This window comes from Mytilus trossulus, chromosome 6 (genome assembly GCF_036588685.1).
Source record: "Mytilus trossulus isolate FHL-02 chromosome 6, PNRI_Mtr1.1.1.hap1, whole genome shotgun sequence".
Lineage (NCBI taxonomy): Eukaryota > Metazoa > Mollusca > Bivalvia > Mytilida > Mytilidae > Mytilus > Mytilus trossulus.
This window is the reverse complement of record NC_086378.1, coordinates 17,377,496-17,394,386: the sequence shown is the minus strand read 5'-3', so window position 1 is coordinate 17,394,386 and position 16,891 is coordinate 17,377,496. Positions and strand designations below refer to the sequence as shown.

Below are 16,891 nucleotides of genomic sequence, written 5' to 3'. Positions count from 1 at the left end.
GGATTGTGTATTTTAGTTAGGACTTACATTTAATGATCATTTAATAGAAAATTGCAATATAAGTCTCACTTTTGACCTCGAATATAAAGGGATTCACCATATTGTATTATATTGTATTATATGTCTCTGATTACAGAACTTTAAAGATATTTTTACTATTATTAAATAGACGTAAAAATGACACTACTACAGCTGTACAAAAGTTAAACATCGAGACTAGCCTCAAAGCAATGCAAATTCACATTCAGTATAACCATGGAAGTAATATTTATTACTTCCATGGTATAACACTGTCATTGACTGTTCAGTACAGTAATGTATGACTGCACTTTTATATTTCGCGCCAAATATTATTAGAGTTACCTCCCATAAACAATGGCAATGGCAGCAACTGGAACTGACGATCTAGAAAATGAACTCGTAAGATCGTATTTGACGTTGGAAGCTATTGACACTAATATCTTCAGGTAGAAAACAGTTTCTTAATGTTGTTTATATAACATTTTTTGTTTAAAGATCAAGAGCCATATAATTTATTTAACATGAAATCATGCAACAACATGAGTGACAGAAGTCCCCCATTTTTAGTATTTACATCGGAAATTTTATTATATACAGATGTTTATGTATCTGCAAGGATTTGTATAGTTAACTATACAAATCCTTGGTATCTGTATATTTCCAAGGATGCATAAATTTTCTCTTTTTTTAAACGGTCTTACCGACTTACGCTAGAAAATTCTGTATATAAATATTTTTGTAAAATCATGAAATTTCTCAATTTTTAAGTAAATTGCAATATATGATATTGCCAATACACCTTATCGCTATTTGTCCACCATTACTGGATATCACACAGGTTCCCATAAAATGTTGACGTCTGAAAACAAAATAACTGACGGCACAATGGAAAAGTGATTGTTGTATGCGTCATAAGGTCAAGTGGCCGGGTTGACCGGCCAAGTAGGCTAATAGCGATAAGGTGTATGATGGCAACCACAAGGTCTCTTCGGTGTCCGCTCGACAGTCTGACAGGTCTATAGTCGGACGGTTCAATGGTACGACGGTTGAATAGCCTGACAGCTCTATAGTCTAACAGTCTGATAGTCCCACATATAAACCAGATGTGATATAGACTAATCACAGGTACAATACATTCTACCTGGCTTTTGAGATGCGACAGACCTAACTTTTCTAAAACTGAATTGTCTTTAACTTATTTCACAGATAATCCAGATAATTTAATTTTCTTAATAAAATATTCTTTCATATTTTAACCTATATTTTAATTATAGGTTATAAATCCAATCCATTAATTGTGAATCCATGTTCGTTTTGTTACCCTTATACATGTTATAGTCATAAGACTGTAATTTATTATCATTATCAGGGCTTCACCAGTGAATCTTTGGCGCCCCCTTGCTGGAAGATTTGTTTATGGAGGACAGGTAATTGGTCAGGCACTGATAGCAGCCTGTCGTACTGTCAAAGAAGAACAGCATATTCACAGCTTACATTGTTATTTCTTAATTGGAGGTAAGTTTAGTTCTAAGACAAAAGAATTTCCAATATTTTCGTTTCCATTTGGTGCTGTTGTCAATGAAATTCTGACTCTGAATCAATTTTACCTTTGAGAAAATGGATGTTCACGTGTCTGCCTCAAGTGAGAAACTTTTAAAATTGTTAACGGTAGTTTTTGTAACGTCTTTAAGTGTTATTGTCATTTTGTTTACGTTTAGATTTCTTTTGGGTTTTTTTGTAGTGTTGTCGGGTAGCTGTCTAATTAGAGTATACCCTTCATCACCTTTTATAAATACATAAATATATTTTATTTTAATAAACAATTTGAAAACCCCAAACAAAAAATTATTAAATCTATTTGATAAAAAACTGATCATTGCATTAATATATGTAGGATTATTTTTTGGTATTTATTTATGTAAACCTGTTACCCATTACATCATGTACATGTTGTTTAAAGAAACTTTTGATTCTTTTACCAGGAAATGCCAAGAAACATATCCTATACCATGTAGATAGAACTAGAGATGGGTCTACATATAGTTCTAGAGCAATCAAAGCTACACAGGATAGTGTACCAATATTTACCATGCAAGCTTCATTTAAGATGGAGGAATCTGATCCATTAAAACATCAGTATGTCATGCCTGTAGTCCCAGGACCAGAAGAATTAGTAGAAAGCTATGATTTCTTACAATCACAGTTAGAGTAAGTAAGATAAGTACATGAACATGTAAGTATGCACAGTTGCCTGACGATTTCATATATTTATTGTGAAAAAATGGGGGAAAAAAAAAGATTAGCAGTATTATATAATATATATTTTATTTCCCCCATTTTTTTCGCTACAATTATGAACTCTTCAGGTGACTGTGCTTACATGCTTTGTATAACTTGTCCCCTTCTGAGAAAACTATATGTGGATAAAGGGAGATATGGGTATGTCAATTAGACAGCAACCCAACTACAAAAAACACTTTAAAACATCTTTATGTCAAAATTATATCTTTAACAATAAAAAAAAATATCCAAAAAGATTGAATTTACACAGGTTTCATTATATTTTGAATATGAAATGTAGTTATAAATTAAAAAAAAATCAATGACATCCCAAGTTTTGAACTCATATATCGTGGATTCATTATAAGTTGATTGATACCAATTTTTGTGGATTTCATGGATTCAGAGGACCCACAAATTTACATGTTTACTGACAACAAATTTTCAACAGGAAAATAAGAAGACTTAAGCAAAACTATGAAATCAAATATAAAAGAAAATGCAAGATTTCATCATTCCATGAAAATCAGTTCCAAAGAAAATAAAAGAACAAGCTTTAGTCAAATATAAACTTGAAAGATATTTTCCCTAGAAATGAGGAGACAACTAAAGAAAGTAGAGACTTTATCAAGAGGATATTAGAAAGAAAAATGCACATAGAGAGACGACCAGTGGACCCTCATCTTTACCATGGTTTGACCCAGGGAGAACCCAGAAGATACATATGGGTGAAAGCTAGTGGTCACATTGGTAAGTAAATAACTTGAACCTCATCTTTATCATGGTTTGACCCAGGGAGAACCCAGAAGATACATAGGGGTTTAAGCTTATTGTCATATTGGTAAGTAGACGACTTGACCCTCATCCCTTCTGCATTTTGAATCCAGGAGATATTGAGCAATTTTTTTTTAAGTTGTCTCACTAAGGAGGGACATTTTTATTTTCATTGACAAAGGAGAGCTAGCAGCTAGCAGAAGGAGGAAATTTATTTGTATGAAATGTGTGAAACGGTGGCATTTAGTTTTTCAAATCTTTTTTTTTTTTTTTTGATAAAGCAATTAAAAGGGTGTATCCTCAATTCCTACAAGACCTCTTACTGGATTTCTTTTATCAGTGGCGGATCCAGAAATTTTCATAAGTGGAGGCCCACTGACTGCCCAAGAGGGGGCTTGATTTCTTCACGCTTCAGTGATTCCTATATAAGCATCCAAATTTTTTTTCTCAAAAGGGGGGGGCTGGGCCCCCTGGTACCCCCCCTAAATCCGCCTCTGTTTATTAAGTTTCTTCACATTATAATGCTATAGTACACTTCAAAATTAACTATCTTTTATCCATATTACTTTTGAGATTTCCTTTGCAAATTGTGGACTTATAGTTTATATATCTATTATTCATGTTATTTTATTTATGAAGCATAATTTTCTTAAGATTTTCTAAAGATTTTCTGACATTTTTCAGGACCAGACATTAAATTACAGCAGTGTATAGCAGGATTTATGTGTGATATGTTATTGTTGGGTGCAGCTTTACAGCCTGCTGTACCAGGGACCAAAGTAGGCTACATGGCATCATTAGATCATAGCATGTGGTTCCATAATCCCTTCAGGGCAGATGAATGGATGTTGTACGAGATCGAATGTCCACAGTGTGGTAGGTAGACAAAACTTTCAATTTTGAATCCGATCTGTAGATCTCTTCCTTTTTTAAAACAGCCATTTTTAAATTGCATTTAGAGGTTTTTACTCGCATTGTAGTATTTAACAAAAATATATTTGTCTTGCCTGCGACAGAGCACTAGGAATCAAAAACAATTAAATTGTATAAGTTTGTGAAGAGGTCAGTTTTAAAGGAACCAACTGTATCTCAATAATATTTGGTATGCCGTTGTGTATTAAAGCATTATCAAATTTCATTTCTGTAGAGATTATTTGACCCTGCAATCACAGTCATGGCTCTTAATTTTTGCATTGTTTACATATTATAGTTTGCTATTATGTAAAGGGAACTGCTTAAGGTATGTCAATGATAATTGGTATGCAATTGTATAAAAATTTGAATAGCTCATGTCTCTGGAGATGATTTGACCCATTCCTCCAATCAGCTTCCATTTCTTCTAAATGACCTTCCCATCCCTCCAATCAGCTTCCATTTCTTCTAAATGACCTTCCCATTTCTCCAATCAGCTTGCATTTCTTCAAAATGACCTTCCCATCCCTCCAATCAGTTTCCATTTCTTCTAAATGACCTTGAGGTAAAACCTAAAGACCTAGAGAAATTAGCAAGTTTCCATTTTCTTTTTTCATATTAAACTTATTACATTGGCCGGTATATTTAATTATTTGGTTTGATATTTACTTGGGTTTTTGTTATTATGAATTATTTATTTACAGGATCAGGGAAAGCTTTATGTACAGGAAGGATGTGGAGACAGGATGGTGTATTAGCTGTGTCAATGGCCCAGGAAGGTGTTGTTAGATCTGCTCTGTGATAAAGTCCTCACTTACACTCAACATTTATCTTGCTTAAATTATGAAAGTCAAGAGTTATAAGGCAATATCAGATATGAAACTTGTGTCATTTTTTTTTTAACTTTTTTTTATACAGGATAGAAATGTTTATGTATTGTATGACCACTTCATGAAACTCATTTAAAAAGAAAGGAGCATGTTTCATGTACATGTATTATTATTTCTTTACATATAAATGTACAAAAGATTTTTTAATTTAAAAAAAAAAAGAAGGATTCTCCAGAGTGTAATTGAAGCTGAGTGGTTGTGAGAATTATTACTTATTTGAAAAAAAAATGTTTATGATACAGATTAAATAAAAGAATCTAATATGTTATAATTAGATATGTAAAAGAATAAGGAGCATATTGATTGTACATTTGTGATGACTTATTTTTAATTGAAAAATGTATTTATAAGACTTTTTTCTTTTAAACAATGAGCTTTAGCTTATTGCAATTTTTTACTCTCATTGAAACATTAACCATAACAAGGATTTGTTGACCATATGATTTTGTATGAAATATTTATTTCTTTTTACCTGTGTACTGTCCATATCTTGATAGTGGATATTTTTGCCATTATATATTATATTGTTAGCATAACTTTCCCAATTAACAGTTGTTAATCAAAACACTTTGAGAATAACCTCCTGTTTATTAAAGTTTATGACTGATTATAACAAAGAAATGATACTTATTTATAGATCAAATTTATTATATTTTTTTTCAACAATGATTTTTTTTAATAGAATGTGTATATTTAAATTATTGTAATTACAAAGTAATTAATTGTGTTACTTCAAATACTGAAGAAAACAGTTAATTTATTGTTATTAGTAAATATTTAATATGTTATGATTTGTTAATGATTTTTTAATAAAAAAAACAATTAAATGATACTGTGGATCACATTTATTTTTCTACGAAACAGAAGACAACTAAATGTATTTCTGGTTCTATTTCCAAGGACAGTACTTTGTATGGAAGGAAAGTCACAGAACACAAAACATAGAATGTACAATCTGGCGGGGATGGCATAAACTACTTATAACTATAAAAGTTGAATATAACTATATTTTAGTGGATAGAAGACCTAAATGATTCAGGCCTTGTACAGATACCTTATGTTAGGAAGTTTAGTTCTATCATATGTCCATTGTCCTTGACCTCATTCTCACAGTTCAGAGACTGCTTAATTTAGGAATAAATGTTGTCATGTAAACTCAAACTCATGTAAACATGGGCCTTTTATAGCTTACTATGCGGTATGGGCTATGCTCATTGTTGAAGGCTGTATGGTGACCTATAGTTGTTAATGTTTGTGTCATTTTGGTCTTTTTTAGGATAGTTGTCTCATTGGCAACCATACCACAACTTCTTTTTTATATCACTTATTATCATTCATGAAATATTTCATACACAGGTTTTCCTTTGTCCTTAAAGGGAGGACGGGAGGAGACCCCTGAAAACGGGAGTATTGTAATCCTGTCGGGAGGTTCACCTGTATGCTTATAATAAGTAATGTGATAAATATATTAGATATATAGTTCCTTGCAAGGTCTACACCTGAGCTTGACCTATATTTTTCATGTTTAAGTTTGTATATTAGATACTATAAGCAATAGGTCAACTCTTTTGGCAAATGGAATGATTGTAATACATGTAGAAAAACATAGAAAACTAAAGAATGAGCAATATGAACCCCACTCTATGGTCTGTGTACATGTCTGAATGGCAGGTTTCATCTACTTGACATCTTTTTACACATTTCATTGGTGATTTTTGTTTGTTTGGTCTATTTCACATATATACAACCAACATGAATAAGCTTTAAGTGCCATCATATTTGATGTGTTGAATTATTGTTAGGTGCATATATCTGTCTGGCAGGTTTCATGTTCTAAATAGTAATAATAATAAATTCTTCATAAATTGTATTGGTATAACTCATGCTATTAATTTTTGTCTTGTCTGAATTGTTTCTTGTTGGGGCTTTTAATGGCCGACGATACAATATGTGTTTTCTCATTTTTGAAGGCCAAATGGGGACCTGTAATTGCCTATATTCACCTCATTTGAACTCTTGTGGATAGTTGTCTCATTGGCAATTATACCACATCTCCTTAATTCCATATACTATTGCACACCTTTGATGACATGCTAGTGTGAGTAGCTGGTCTGTTACTTTTATTATATAGCTCAAATCCTTAATTTGTCAACCCCATAATGTTTTTGGAAGAAATCAGTCATACAAATATTTGCGTATTCAAAGGATTAAGCAAGTTATCTTTCATAAGAACATTCAGAACCCAAAGTTTGGAATTAAAGTGGTACCCAACAGGCCAACACCTTAACTAAAATTAATTTGGGTCGTTTTATTTTCATAAAATTTTGACAAAGTATTTTACTTTGACCCTTTGACAAAAATTAAAAAATTTCAAAAAATTTGAACCAACTGTTTTATCAGACAAGAGTGCACACACTGAAATGTCTTGCCTTCTTCACTAATCATTGATATTACGTTGATAGTCCTAAGTATAAAGCTTTATTACAACTGTCACATGAACTTAACATTAACCAAGATAACTAAACAAAGACCAATGAACCATGAAAATGAGATCAAGGTCAGATGAACCATGTCAGGCAGACATGTACAGCTAACAATGCTTCCACACAACAAATATAGTTGACCTATTACTTATAGTTTAAGAAAAATAGACCAAAACACAAAAACTTAACACTGTGCAATGAACCGTCAAATTTGAGGTCACTGTCAAATGAAACTTGCACAACAGACATATAGATAAAAAAATATTTCCATACACCAAATATAGTTGACCTATTGCAATTAGTATTAGATAAAAAGACCAAAACTATTTTTTTTTAACTTTGACCACTGAACCATGAAAATGAGGTCAAGGTCAGATGACATCTGCCTGCTAGACATGTACACCTTACAATCATTCCATACAACAAATATAGTAGAACTATTGCATAAAGAATGAGATAAACAGACCAAAACACAAAAACTGAACTATAACCACGGAACCATGAAAATGAGGTCACGGTCAGATGACACCTGCCAGTTGGACATGTACACCTTACAGTCCTTCCATACACTAAATATACTAGCCCTATTGCTTATAGTATCCGAGATATGGACTTGACCACCAAAACTTAACCTTGTTCACTGATCCATGAAATGAGGTCGAGGTCAAGTGAAAACTGTCTGACCGGCATGAGGACCTTACAAGGTACGCACATACCAAATATAGTTATCCTATTACTTATAAGAGAGAATTCAACATCACAAAAATTCTGAACTTTTTTTTCAAGTGGTCACTGAACCATGAAAATGAGGTCAAGGACATTGGACATGTGACTGACCTAAACCTTGTAACATGAGGCATCTATATACAAAGTATGAAGCATCCAGGTCTCCCACCTTCTAAAATATAAAGCTTTTAAGAAGTTAGCCAACACCGTGGCCACTGTCGCCGCCGGATCACTATCCCTATGTCGAGCTTTCTGCAACAAAAGTTGCAGGCTCGACAAAAAATTACACCGGTTATATAGCAATTTGACACACACTTATTTTGATCATCGAGAAGCTTAATATTTCTTTAACAACACAATGTAATTAAAACGTTTAGCTGATTTTACAGAGTTATCTTCCTGTAGTGTTAGGTACCACCTTAATGTACTCTAAATGATGCAGAGAAAGTGAATGATATTCTTGTCTGATCAACTTTCTCAACTTGTTTTAGCAGCTGCAAGTAACCAATCATTTTTTAGTTCCTGTATTTTAGTTTGTATCTTAAAACCCAATTATCCTTTTTATTTAAGTGTTTAATAGTTCTGTTGATGTGTCATTTTAAGCTATGTAGGGTATTGTATTTCCTATGCTATGTAGGCTAGGGTATTTTATTTCCTATGCTATGTAGGGTATTTTATTTCCTATGCTATGTAGGGTATTGTATTTCCTATGCTATGTAGGGTATTGTATTTCCTATGCTATGTAGGGTATTGTATTTCCTATGCACTGCTGGTCTTATTTGTTTTTGGTTGTAATGGCAATTTTTTTACCATCCTCAAAGACAAATTAAATTTGCTTGATAGCATTCATTTATTGGCAAATGGCAACAATGATTTTGCTGCAGATCTGAATTCAAATATGGACCTCATGGCCATTGATGTGTTATCATTTATTACAGCTAAAGGGTATTAAATGAACTTTTTATTTTAACTCAGCAAAGCCTCATAACCACTAAACAACAAGACTGACTAAAGAATTCAACTCAAGTGCTGTATACAGCCAGATCAAATAAACAATATAAACTGTACCCTTATTTTAAAATGGGCAAGAAGATCAATCTCAGCAGAGAGGATATTTTTTAAAATAATAAAAACGAACATGTTATTGTATTTCAATCTCCATTTATTAAAAAAAACATTCTTTTTGATATAAAAAGTCTTATAAAAATATCACAGTAATTCAGAAATGTTGCAGTAGATTGTTAATGCATTAAAAATATATTGCACAGAAGTAGGAATGAACGATTTAACAAACAACTAGATACAACATGTTTTAATTATTTGTTCGTCATGCAACAAGACTGCATAGTTTATAATGAAGTTTATAAATAGATTTGAGGTTGAATATAAATCTATTTACCTAATATCAAATGTCATTAGACAAGAGAAAAGTTCTGGGTTAACTTGTATTTTGATGGTTGCCAATGTCAAATAACTTGTATCTAATGTCAGAATTCAAAATGATTGATTTTTGTTTTTAAAAAAAGCTAGAAAATGATTAATTACCAACTACATATCTAAAGATAATTAATTTGCTGGTAAGCATTTATCAAAAATGAAAAAAAGCAATATTTCAATTTCTAACAAGGGAATCATTGTCTTATCTGGCCAAAAATCATGATTTTGAAGGAAAACTTGAAATTTGTTGTAAAGTATAGAACGTCATGGCAAGGAAATATCATTTATTTTGTTCGACAAGTTATAAATGATAACTTGCAAGACTTGACCATATGGTATGAAAATAATTAAAAAGTACATATCATAACTTTTCTTCATGTTGTATACCCTGTAAAAAGATTCCATGGAAAAGAAAATTTGCATTTTCAAGAAAACATTTAAGGAATGACTGTAATATTTTTTCTGTCTATACAGAAATAACATAAAAAAAATTTGGTGCACTCTGAATAACTCGTGTAGCGGGTTATTAAACAGTGTGACCAAATTTTCTATGTAATTTCAAATAGACAGGAAAAATATTACAGTTATTTCTTATAATTTAATTCTAAATTCCAATTTAAACAGTAGAAAACCATGAAAAAACATTGATGAAGTCACAGTCACATGACTAAATTATGTCTATGGGCTGATAACAAAATAACGTCAGCCAATCAGAAGACGCCTTACATCCAAAATTTAATTATTAACAAATACAAATTGTTTCTTAATTAACATTGTATATAAAAAGCACATCATATGAATTTTAAATCTCTATAACTGTAAGTTTAATTCTAACTCAAAATGTTGAATAAAAATAAGATTATGCGAAATGTTTGAAAACAAATGAGACATTCACAAAAAAACTTGAAACTTGAAGTCAATATGTTAGTAATTTATCATGATATTCTAACAAGCAATTAACATTTTTCACATATTGGATTTCTATCAGTTATTATGTGACTTCATAAATTATGTAATTTTTCATAAATCAAGATTGGCTTCGATTGCCATATCTTATTACTGTATAACATAAGACACTTTGGCAAATACATGCAGGGGCTTCTTTTTGTAACAGTATCCCTGACTAGAGTAATATAATGTATGGGTATTGACTTTATGGTTTAAATAAAATTTGTTATTTGTGTGTGGATCTGAAATCAAACTTTGGTAGCAACTCAAAAATATAGATTAAATACTTCCTTGTATTGGAAAAAAACATACAAGCAATTTCTTAAAAACAGCATCACTGAATAGATTAAATCCAACAGTCACAAACATGTTTGTAAAAAATCTTAGCTGATGGTTTGAAAGTGCAAAACTTAGACTAAACTTATATTATGCATACAGTAGGATTTTATAGTCCTTCATAAAGATTGTGATTTTAGTGGGTAACTTAGTCCAAGAGAACAGCTTCTTATCAACAGCATCAAATACTGTTGTGATATTATGCATAATGATATGAATTTATCATTTTCTATATTCATTGCCAACATTGAACATTTTCTAAATAATAATAATCATAATAATAAATAATAATTGGAAGCAATGTAAACATGTTGATCTCCATACTGAGCTGGGGTGTTTGAGATGACATAACATTTTTACATCCTAATATATAAAAATAAATGTGAAAAGAGATTTCAACATATAATTTCCATAAAACTGTGATTTTTGTACAAATTTTGTGCTTTTGTTGTCTGTTGATGCAAGCTTAAAAAGAAATTCCTTTTTATTAGATTTCCAGCATCAGTTCACACAATACAAGTACTTTATCCTTATATCTTGATCATTTAATGAAAAAATGCTGTGAGTGATTTCAAGGTGAGGTAATGAGTGAAAAATGATCTAACCTAAAATAAAAGTATAATCATTTCTTATGGTATGAATAATGTATTTATACATTGTATAAATATGAGTATTATGGATAATGAATAGTATAAATATGAGAATCAAAATTCAAGTAAAATTTAAAAAAAAAATCTGGAGTAAGGTTACATACAAAATAATGTCAGACAAATAGTTCAATAATTATCATATTAAAAAATTACAGTCTCTTCTGATTGTCTCTGATGTCATAAAAACTTATCATTTAACAAAAACAATCGGAATGTCATTGGAAGACATTAGTCAAACAAACATAGTATACTAAGACTAGAATAGATGATACTGTTTATTTCTTTCTCCACAGACATGCAGGATTATCTAAAATGCTGATAATGACTCACTCTCTACTTTGTTTTATCCTAGGGAGAACTGAGACAGTTGTCAAAGCATGAGATAGAACAAAGAGTACCATGAGAAATATAATCATACACATCACTATCACATAATGACTTATACTTGTCCCAATCTCTAACCAACTACCATAGTCTCTAACCAAGAAGAAAAAATTCTGAAATAAATATCACATTTTATATTTATTTATAATTCTCAGAAATGTTCATTAACCTTAAGATAATCTAAAGAAAAAAACTGCCATTTACATTTTTAAATGCTTCTTAGTAATTGTAATGTTGCTTAACCAACATAAAAAAATGTACTAAAGACCAAAAACTTTGAGATAGGTTGATTATGTCTTGCTTACCATCCAGTGGAAAGAATTTCATTCAAATAAAACAGATCTTTGATATTTTTGACTCTTTGATCTCTGCTTTCTTGTAGGTGTTGTCAAATTCTTAAACTAGATTTGTACTTTCAAAGGATAAATGAATCTTGTGTAATTTCAGTCTCCTTGAAATGCTGTTTCATCATGTTTATACAAATTATTTTATCATTGACTTTGTGCCAATAACATTTATCCATTGAAAAAACAAATGTAATTCGAAGTTTTCAATACATCCTGACGCTTACATTCATGGGTAAAATATATCTCCCAGACACTTAGTCTCAAGGCCAAAAATCATATTTTCACAAAGACACTTGACAAATAGTTTTTGAAAATAACCACAATGGCTTTTGAATACTTACTAATGCCATGAAATCTGACATGACGAGCACTATCAGGAACAAAGCTTTGGTTGGAATAGCTGTCAGTACATGTATGGCATGAAAAACACAGCTTACCAAAACAAATGGCAGTACATTCTGAAATATAAAATCTGAAGATATAGAACAAAGCTTTATTTGGAATGGATGTCAACACGTATTTGGCTAAAAAATACAACAAATTTAATGGTGTCTCTATTTGGACTTTCAAAATTTTCATCTTCATTTTATGCAAACCATATTAAAAGGAACAAATATGACATACTTTTGTAATAACTTGTTAACTGATCTCTTTTGTAAATTTATAATCTTTACTGGCTTTTTTAAAAGCTTAATACCAGTAAATAGAGTTTGCATCACTTTGTTTGCAATGTATCAACAATAAATAAAACTTTGATTTGATGATTTCTACTACTCAAAGTTCAAGGAGGTAACATATATATAAATAATTAAAAGTGGATCAGTAATGGCTTACCTTTAACATCATGAGAGAACCCATCACAAATGGATCAAACTTTGTAACAAAACAATACACTGAGGCTGGTTCAAAACTAAAAATAATATGAAATAGTAGGTCAGCTCCTGAATTAAAAGTGAGCAAGTGAGAGGGGAAGGGGGTAAAATATACCCCCCCCCCCCCCCCCATTTGGGAAATGTTTTGTTAGTTTTTGGTTTTATTATAAATTACTTGAATGTGTGCTTGTGTGTGTGTTTATCATTACTTTACTGATCCCTGTTTAAACAAATCCTTAATCTATGCAATGTTTATTATAGGTTTCTATTGGAAATCAGTAAATAGGTTCTAAATTTCATTTAATTTCTTCTCCAACATGTCAACTTATATCAATTCCTTAAAATTAAGAAATAATTCCTTCATGTCATGCTCTATGCTCATTTTAACATGGGTAGGCATTATATTTGTCGATAGTTTACACTGAGCATTAGCGAGGTGTAAAATTTAGTCAAATATAATGCCTACCCATGTTAAAATGGATAGAGCATGACATGAAGGAATTATTTCGATTCTAACATGACAAATACAATAAATGTATAGGTCGAAGCATAAGAAAATACTGTAAGACTGTTTGGCTGTTCCCGTTTCTTCCCCGAGGAGTTTGTATATTACATTTCATATTTGATAAGTTTAAAAACTACAACCAGGGTAAAAATATGTTGTTTGATAAAAATATATAATAAAAGTTTATGCTTGCTGCTTAATTGTAAATATTTAAAAGGATAACGATGGAAATAACGTTAATATAAAAACTCTGTGCGCATGTGTCAAACATATTTTTTGTGCTCATTAGAACATGGCTTTGTTAACAAAGCGTAATAAGGATGTCATATTAGAATGCATAATTGAGAAAAGAATATCAATAACAGTATAAATAATCAACATCAAAGCAAAGCAAAATAGGATTATTTTCTGTGAAATATGAAATTAAGTCATTCTTTAAAATTTTACACAATGTACCTGTTTATACTTGCAATATTTCCTGTTCCAAAAAATGCTATTAGTATAAAAAATATCTGATAAAGGCTCAGGAAAATCAAATAAATTACTTTTAACAAACAGAAAGAGACTACAACTCCCAAAGTAAAAGAAGAATCTGTCTATTGGACACAGATTCCTCCACTTGCAAATATATGGTAATTCAGCAAATTGTCCATTTGTAGAGGGTCTCAAGAACTGAGAAAGTTACCCAAACCACACTCAAATTATCTGTATTTGGTTGCAAGATGCATGGTGTTTTAGTTTCATAACATTTGATTGAGCCAAAGTGAAGTTAGTGTGGAAATGGCAAATTCATCATTTTTTCTATTTATAAAGGGACATAACTCAAGAATGGCAAAGATGAGGCCACTAAAGTTTCAGACTTGATCGATATGTGATATGGCGGTATGATGATAACAAGTGAGGCAAACCAAATTCAAATCTGATCTGTATTTGGTGTCAAGATGCTTTGTGATTCATTTTCTGAATATTTGGTTGAGGCAAAGTTAACTAAGAGTTTGGAAATGCCAAATTACATAATTTTCTATTCATAAAGGGACATTACTCCAGAACGATGAAAGTGATGCCATCAAATTCTAGCATAATCTGAGTTTAGTGGTAATAATCTTTGTGTTTAAGTTTTATAATGTTTGATTACTGTAAAGTTAGAGAACAGAACTAGTTTTTAGACATAAATACAGATGGATGTATGTAAATACAAAGTACAGGTATAAACCTTAATGCCCCTTTGTCAATAGACGTATTTACACTTGTATGCAAATTTGTCCGTCATTACATAACATCGCACAGGTTCCCGTAAACTTTGACTTCATAATTCAAAATATTTGACATCACAACTAAAAAGCGATTGTTGCTTGACGTCGAAAGGTTATTAGGAGGTGGCATAAGGTCATTCGGAGGCAAAATACAGCTAAATACCAAAAGTGTAAATATGTTTATATGTGAAGGCATACAATTTAGGTGCATTTCATTAAAGAAAACCTTTACAAACTCCTGTAGGTAAGAAATTCTTAATCTGACCAAGCAAGGATACATAATAGAATGCTCTTCTTATATCTTCAGCGTTTATACTTCTGTGTTGCTGATTTTCACTTGAGGAAACAAAATCACAATTGTCTAACTGAAATATACAATAAATACACATCAGCATCAAAAGTGAATAGAAATAATGCATAGTTTTATAATCAAAATATTTTCATATTTTCTTCTGCACCATCATTTCCATTATGTAATTTATCTGCTTGTTATTTCTAAGTTAGTTGCCATGAGCATCATCAGCCAAAAGTCAGTTGTTTTTGGTAATGGCATGAAACTGTGATAATGATTAATATAAATTTGCATTATACAAAATTTTGAAATATCTCCTTTTATTTTTATTCAAAACCAATTCTGAACAGTTGAATATATACATTTTTTCAGTGTACAAGTTGATTAAACTGTCACCTGTAATTTCCAATTTTTATAGAAACGACTTCCACTATTTTACCTCTAAATATGATATCTATCAGATCATGATGGTTTAATTTCAAATTTAAAAATTTGCAATAATTAGGTATGCACTTTGAAATCTAAACTTTTACAAAAGAAAACAAATTGCATGGTAAATGTCAGCATTTGCTGAAATGCCACTTGAAGTTATAAAGTAAATGATACTTACACTGACTTTTTTATCGTTCAAATTTATCTCTAATTTCATCCAAAAATACAAAACTGCAGTCAAAGTGACAAAAAATAAATCTTCATATCTGAATTTCATGTAAGGATGCATAATTTTTAATGAAGTTTGAACAAAACTAACATAGAAATATTTTCACGCATAACACAATTTATATTGCTTCTTCCACAAGATTTTTCTTTACATCAGCACAAGCAATGATAAATAAAAGTTTTATTGAACATTTTATTGTGCATAATTGTGTTACTAACACTTAAAAAACAAGACCCCAAATTAATTTCACATGTAATGTACCTTCTATAATAAACAAGATGAACCACAAGCTATTTCTCAATAATTATACACCAGCTAAACACTGTTGACTCCTTTTCCCAGTTTTTATTGTGAGCTCCTGCTATTCCTTCCCTCAAAATTAGGCACCAGTACCCAGCCCCTGCTATTCCTTCCCTCAAAATTAGGTACCAGTACCCACAAAAAATAAACGAATCAATAGTACACACAATCTATTTGCCTATGCTCAAACATTTACAATCAACTACTATAAGTTATATGGTTTGCTACTGACCCTCTACGGATCCATAGAGGGTTAGTAAAATCCATAGGGGGTGAGGCCAGAGGATGAATCCCCTATGGATTTTATTCACCCTCTAAAAAAAGAATTTATCACATGCTTGACCATTTTCTGCCCCTATGAAATTTAGTAACCCTCTACAGATCCATGGTGGGTCACCACATGACAGCTTTTAACCAATCACAACATGATAATTTACCCGTGGTGCGATAATTACTATGATATATAAATGTTTATATATATAAATCAATTCCCAAGTTTGACAGTATGATGACTCTAAAGGATACGATATACTTAGCAGTAAATATGGAGGAAATAATGCTAAGGTTATGGTAAACAATCTGTGTGTCACTGACGTCCCTCCAAGGAATGGGGAAATCATTGAAAACACTGAAAAACATGAGAACAAAAATGTTTTCTTTCTCAATCTCACAACAAAATGAATAATAAAATATATCGATTACAATTTTCCCACAAAATCTGCATTAAATTTGTTGATAGATTCATTAAATGTAACAAATGCTCTAGCTGTGGAAACATAACTTTTAGGTCCTTATGATACTTGGTGACTCTGGTCAGCAA

General features: G+C 31.1%; 2 protein-coding genes across 2 annotated transcripts in view; one reads left to right on the top strand and one right to left on the bottom strand.

Moving 5' to 3' along the window:
• The first annotated feature begins 352 nt into the window (after positions 1 to 352).
• Positions 353 to 4,882, top strand: LOC134723231 (acyl-coenzyme A thioesterase 8-like). Its single transcript, XM_063586854.1, has 6 exons — positions 353 to 467; positions 1,391 to 1,536; positions 2,004 to 2,229; positions 2,894 to 3,051; positions 3,760 to 3,951; positions 4,692 to 4,882. Exons 1-6 carry the CDS (start codon positions 376 to 378, stop codon positions 4,787 to 4,789), a joined length of 912 nt encoding a protein of 303 aa, XP_063442924.1. The 5' UTR covers positions 353 to 375; the 3' UTR covers positions 4,790 to 4,882.
• A 5,553-nt stretch (positions 4,883 to 10,435) lies between these two features.
• Positions 10,436 to 16,891, bottom strand: part of LOC134722370 (GPI ethanolamine phosphate transferase 1-like) — a 36,123-nt gene continuing 29,667 nt past the window's right edge. Inside the window, exons 24-30 of the mRNA XM_063585986.1 lie at positions 16,597 to 16,699; positions 15,721 to 15,808; positions 15,097 to 15,183; positions 14,022 to 14,077; positions 13,023 to 13,098; positions 12,530 to 12,646; positions 10,436 to 11,954 (exon numbers count right to left, since the gene is read on the bottom strand). Of these exons, the coding sequence (XP_063442056.1) occupies positions 11,784 to 11,954; positions 12,530 to 12,646; positions 13,023 to 13,098; positions 14,022 to 14,077; positions 15,097 to 15,183; positions 15,721 to 15,808; positions 16,597 to 16,699 (698 nt within the window). The 3' untranslated portion in view covers positions 10,436 to 11,783. The remainder of the gene's footprint in view (positions 11,955 to 12,529; positions 12,647 to 13,022; positions 13,099 to 14,021; positions 14,078 to 15,096; positions 15,184 to 15,720; positions 15,809 to 16,596; positions 16,700 to 16,891) is intronic.

Coding starts and splice junctions, on each gene's coding strand:
- LOC134723231 (XM_063586854.1), top strand. CDS start 376: ATGGCAATGGCAGCAACTGGAACTGACGATCTAGAAAATGAACTCGTA. Junction 468..1,390: donor ATTGACACTAATATCTTCAG/GTAGAAAACAGT, acceptor TATCATTATCAG/GGCTTCACCAGTGAATCTTT. Junction 3,952..4,691: donor GATCGAATGTCCACAGTGTG/GTAGGTAGACAA, acceptor ATTTATTTACAG/GATCAGGGAAAGCTTTATGT.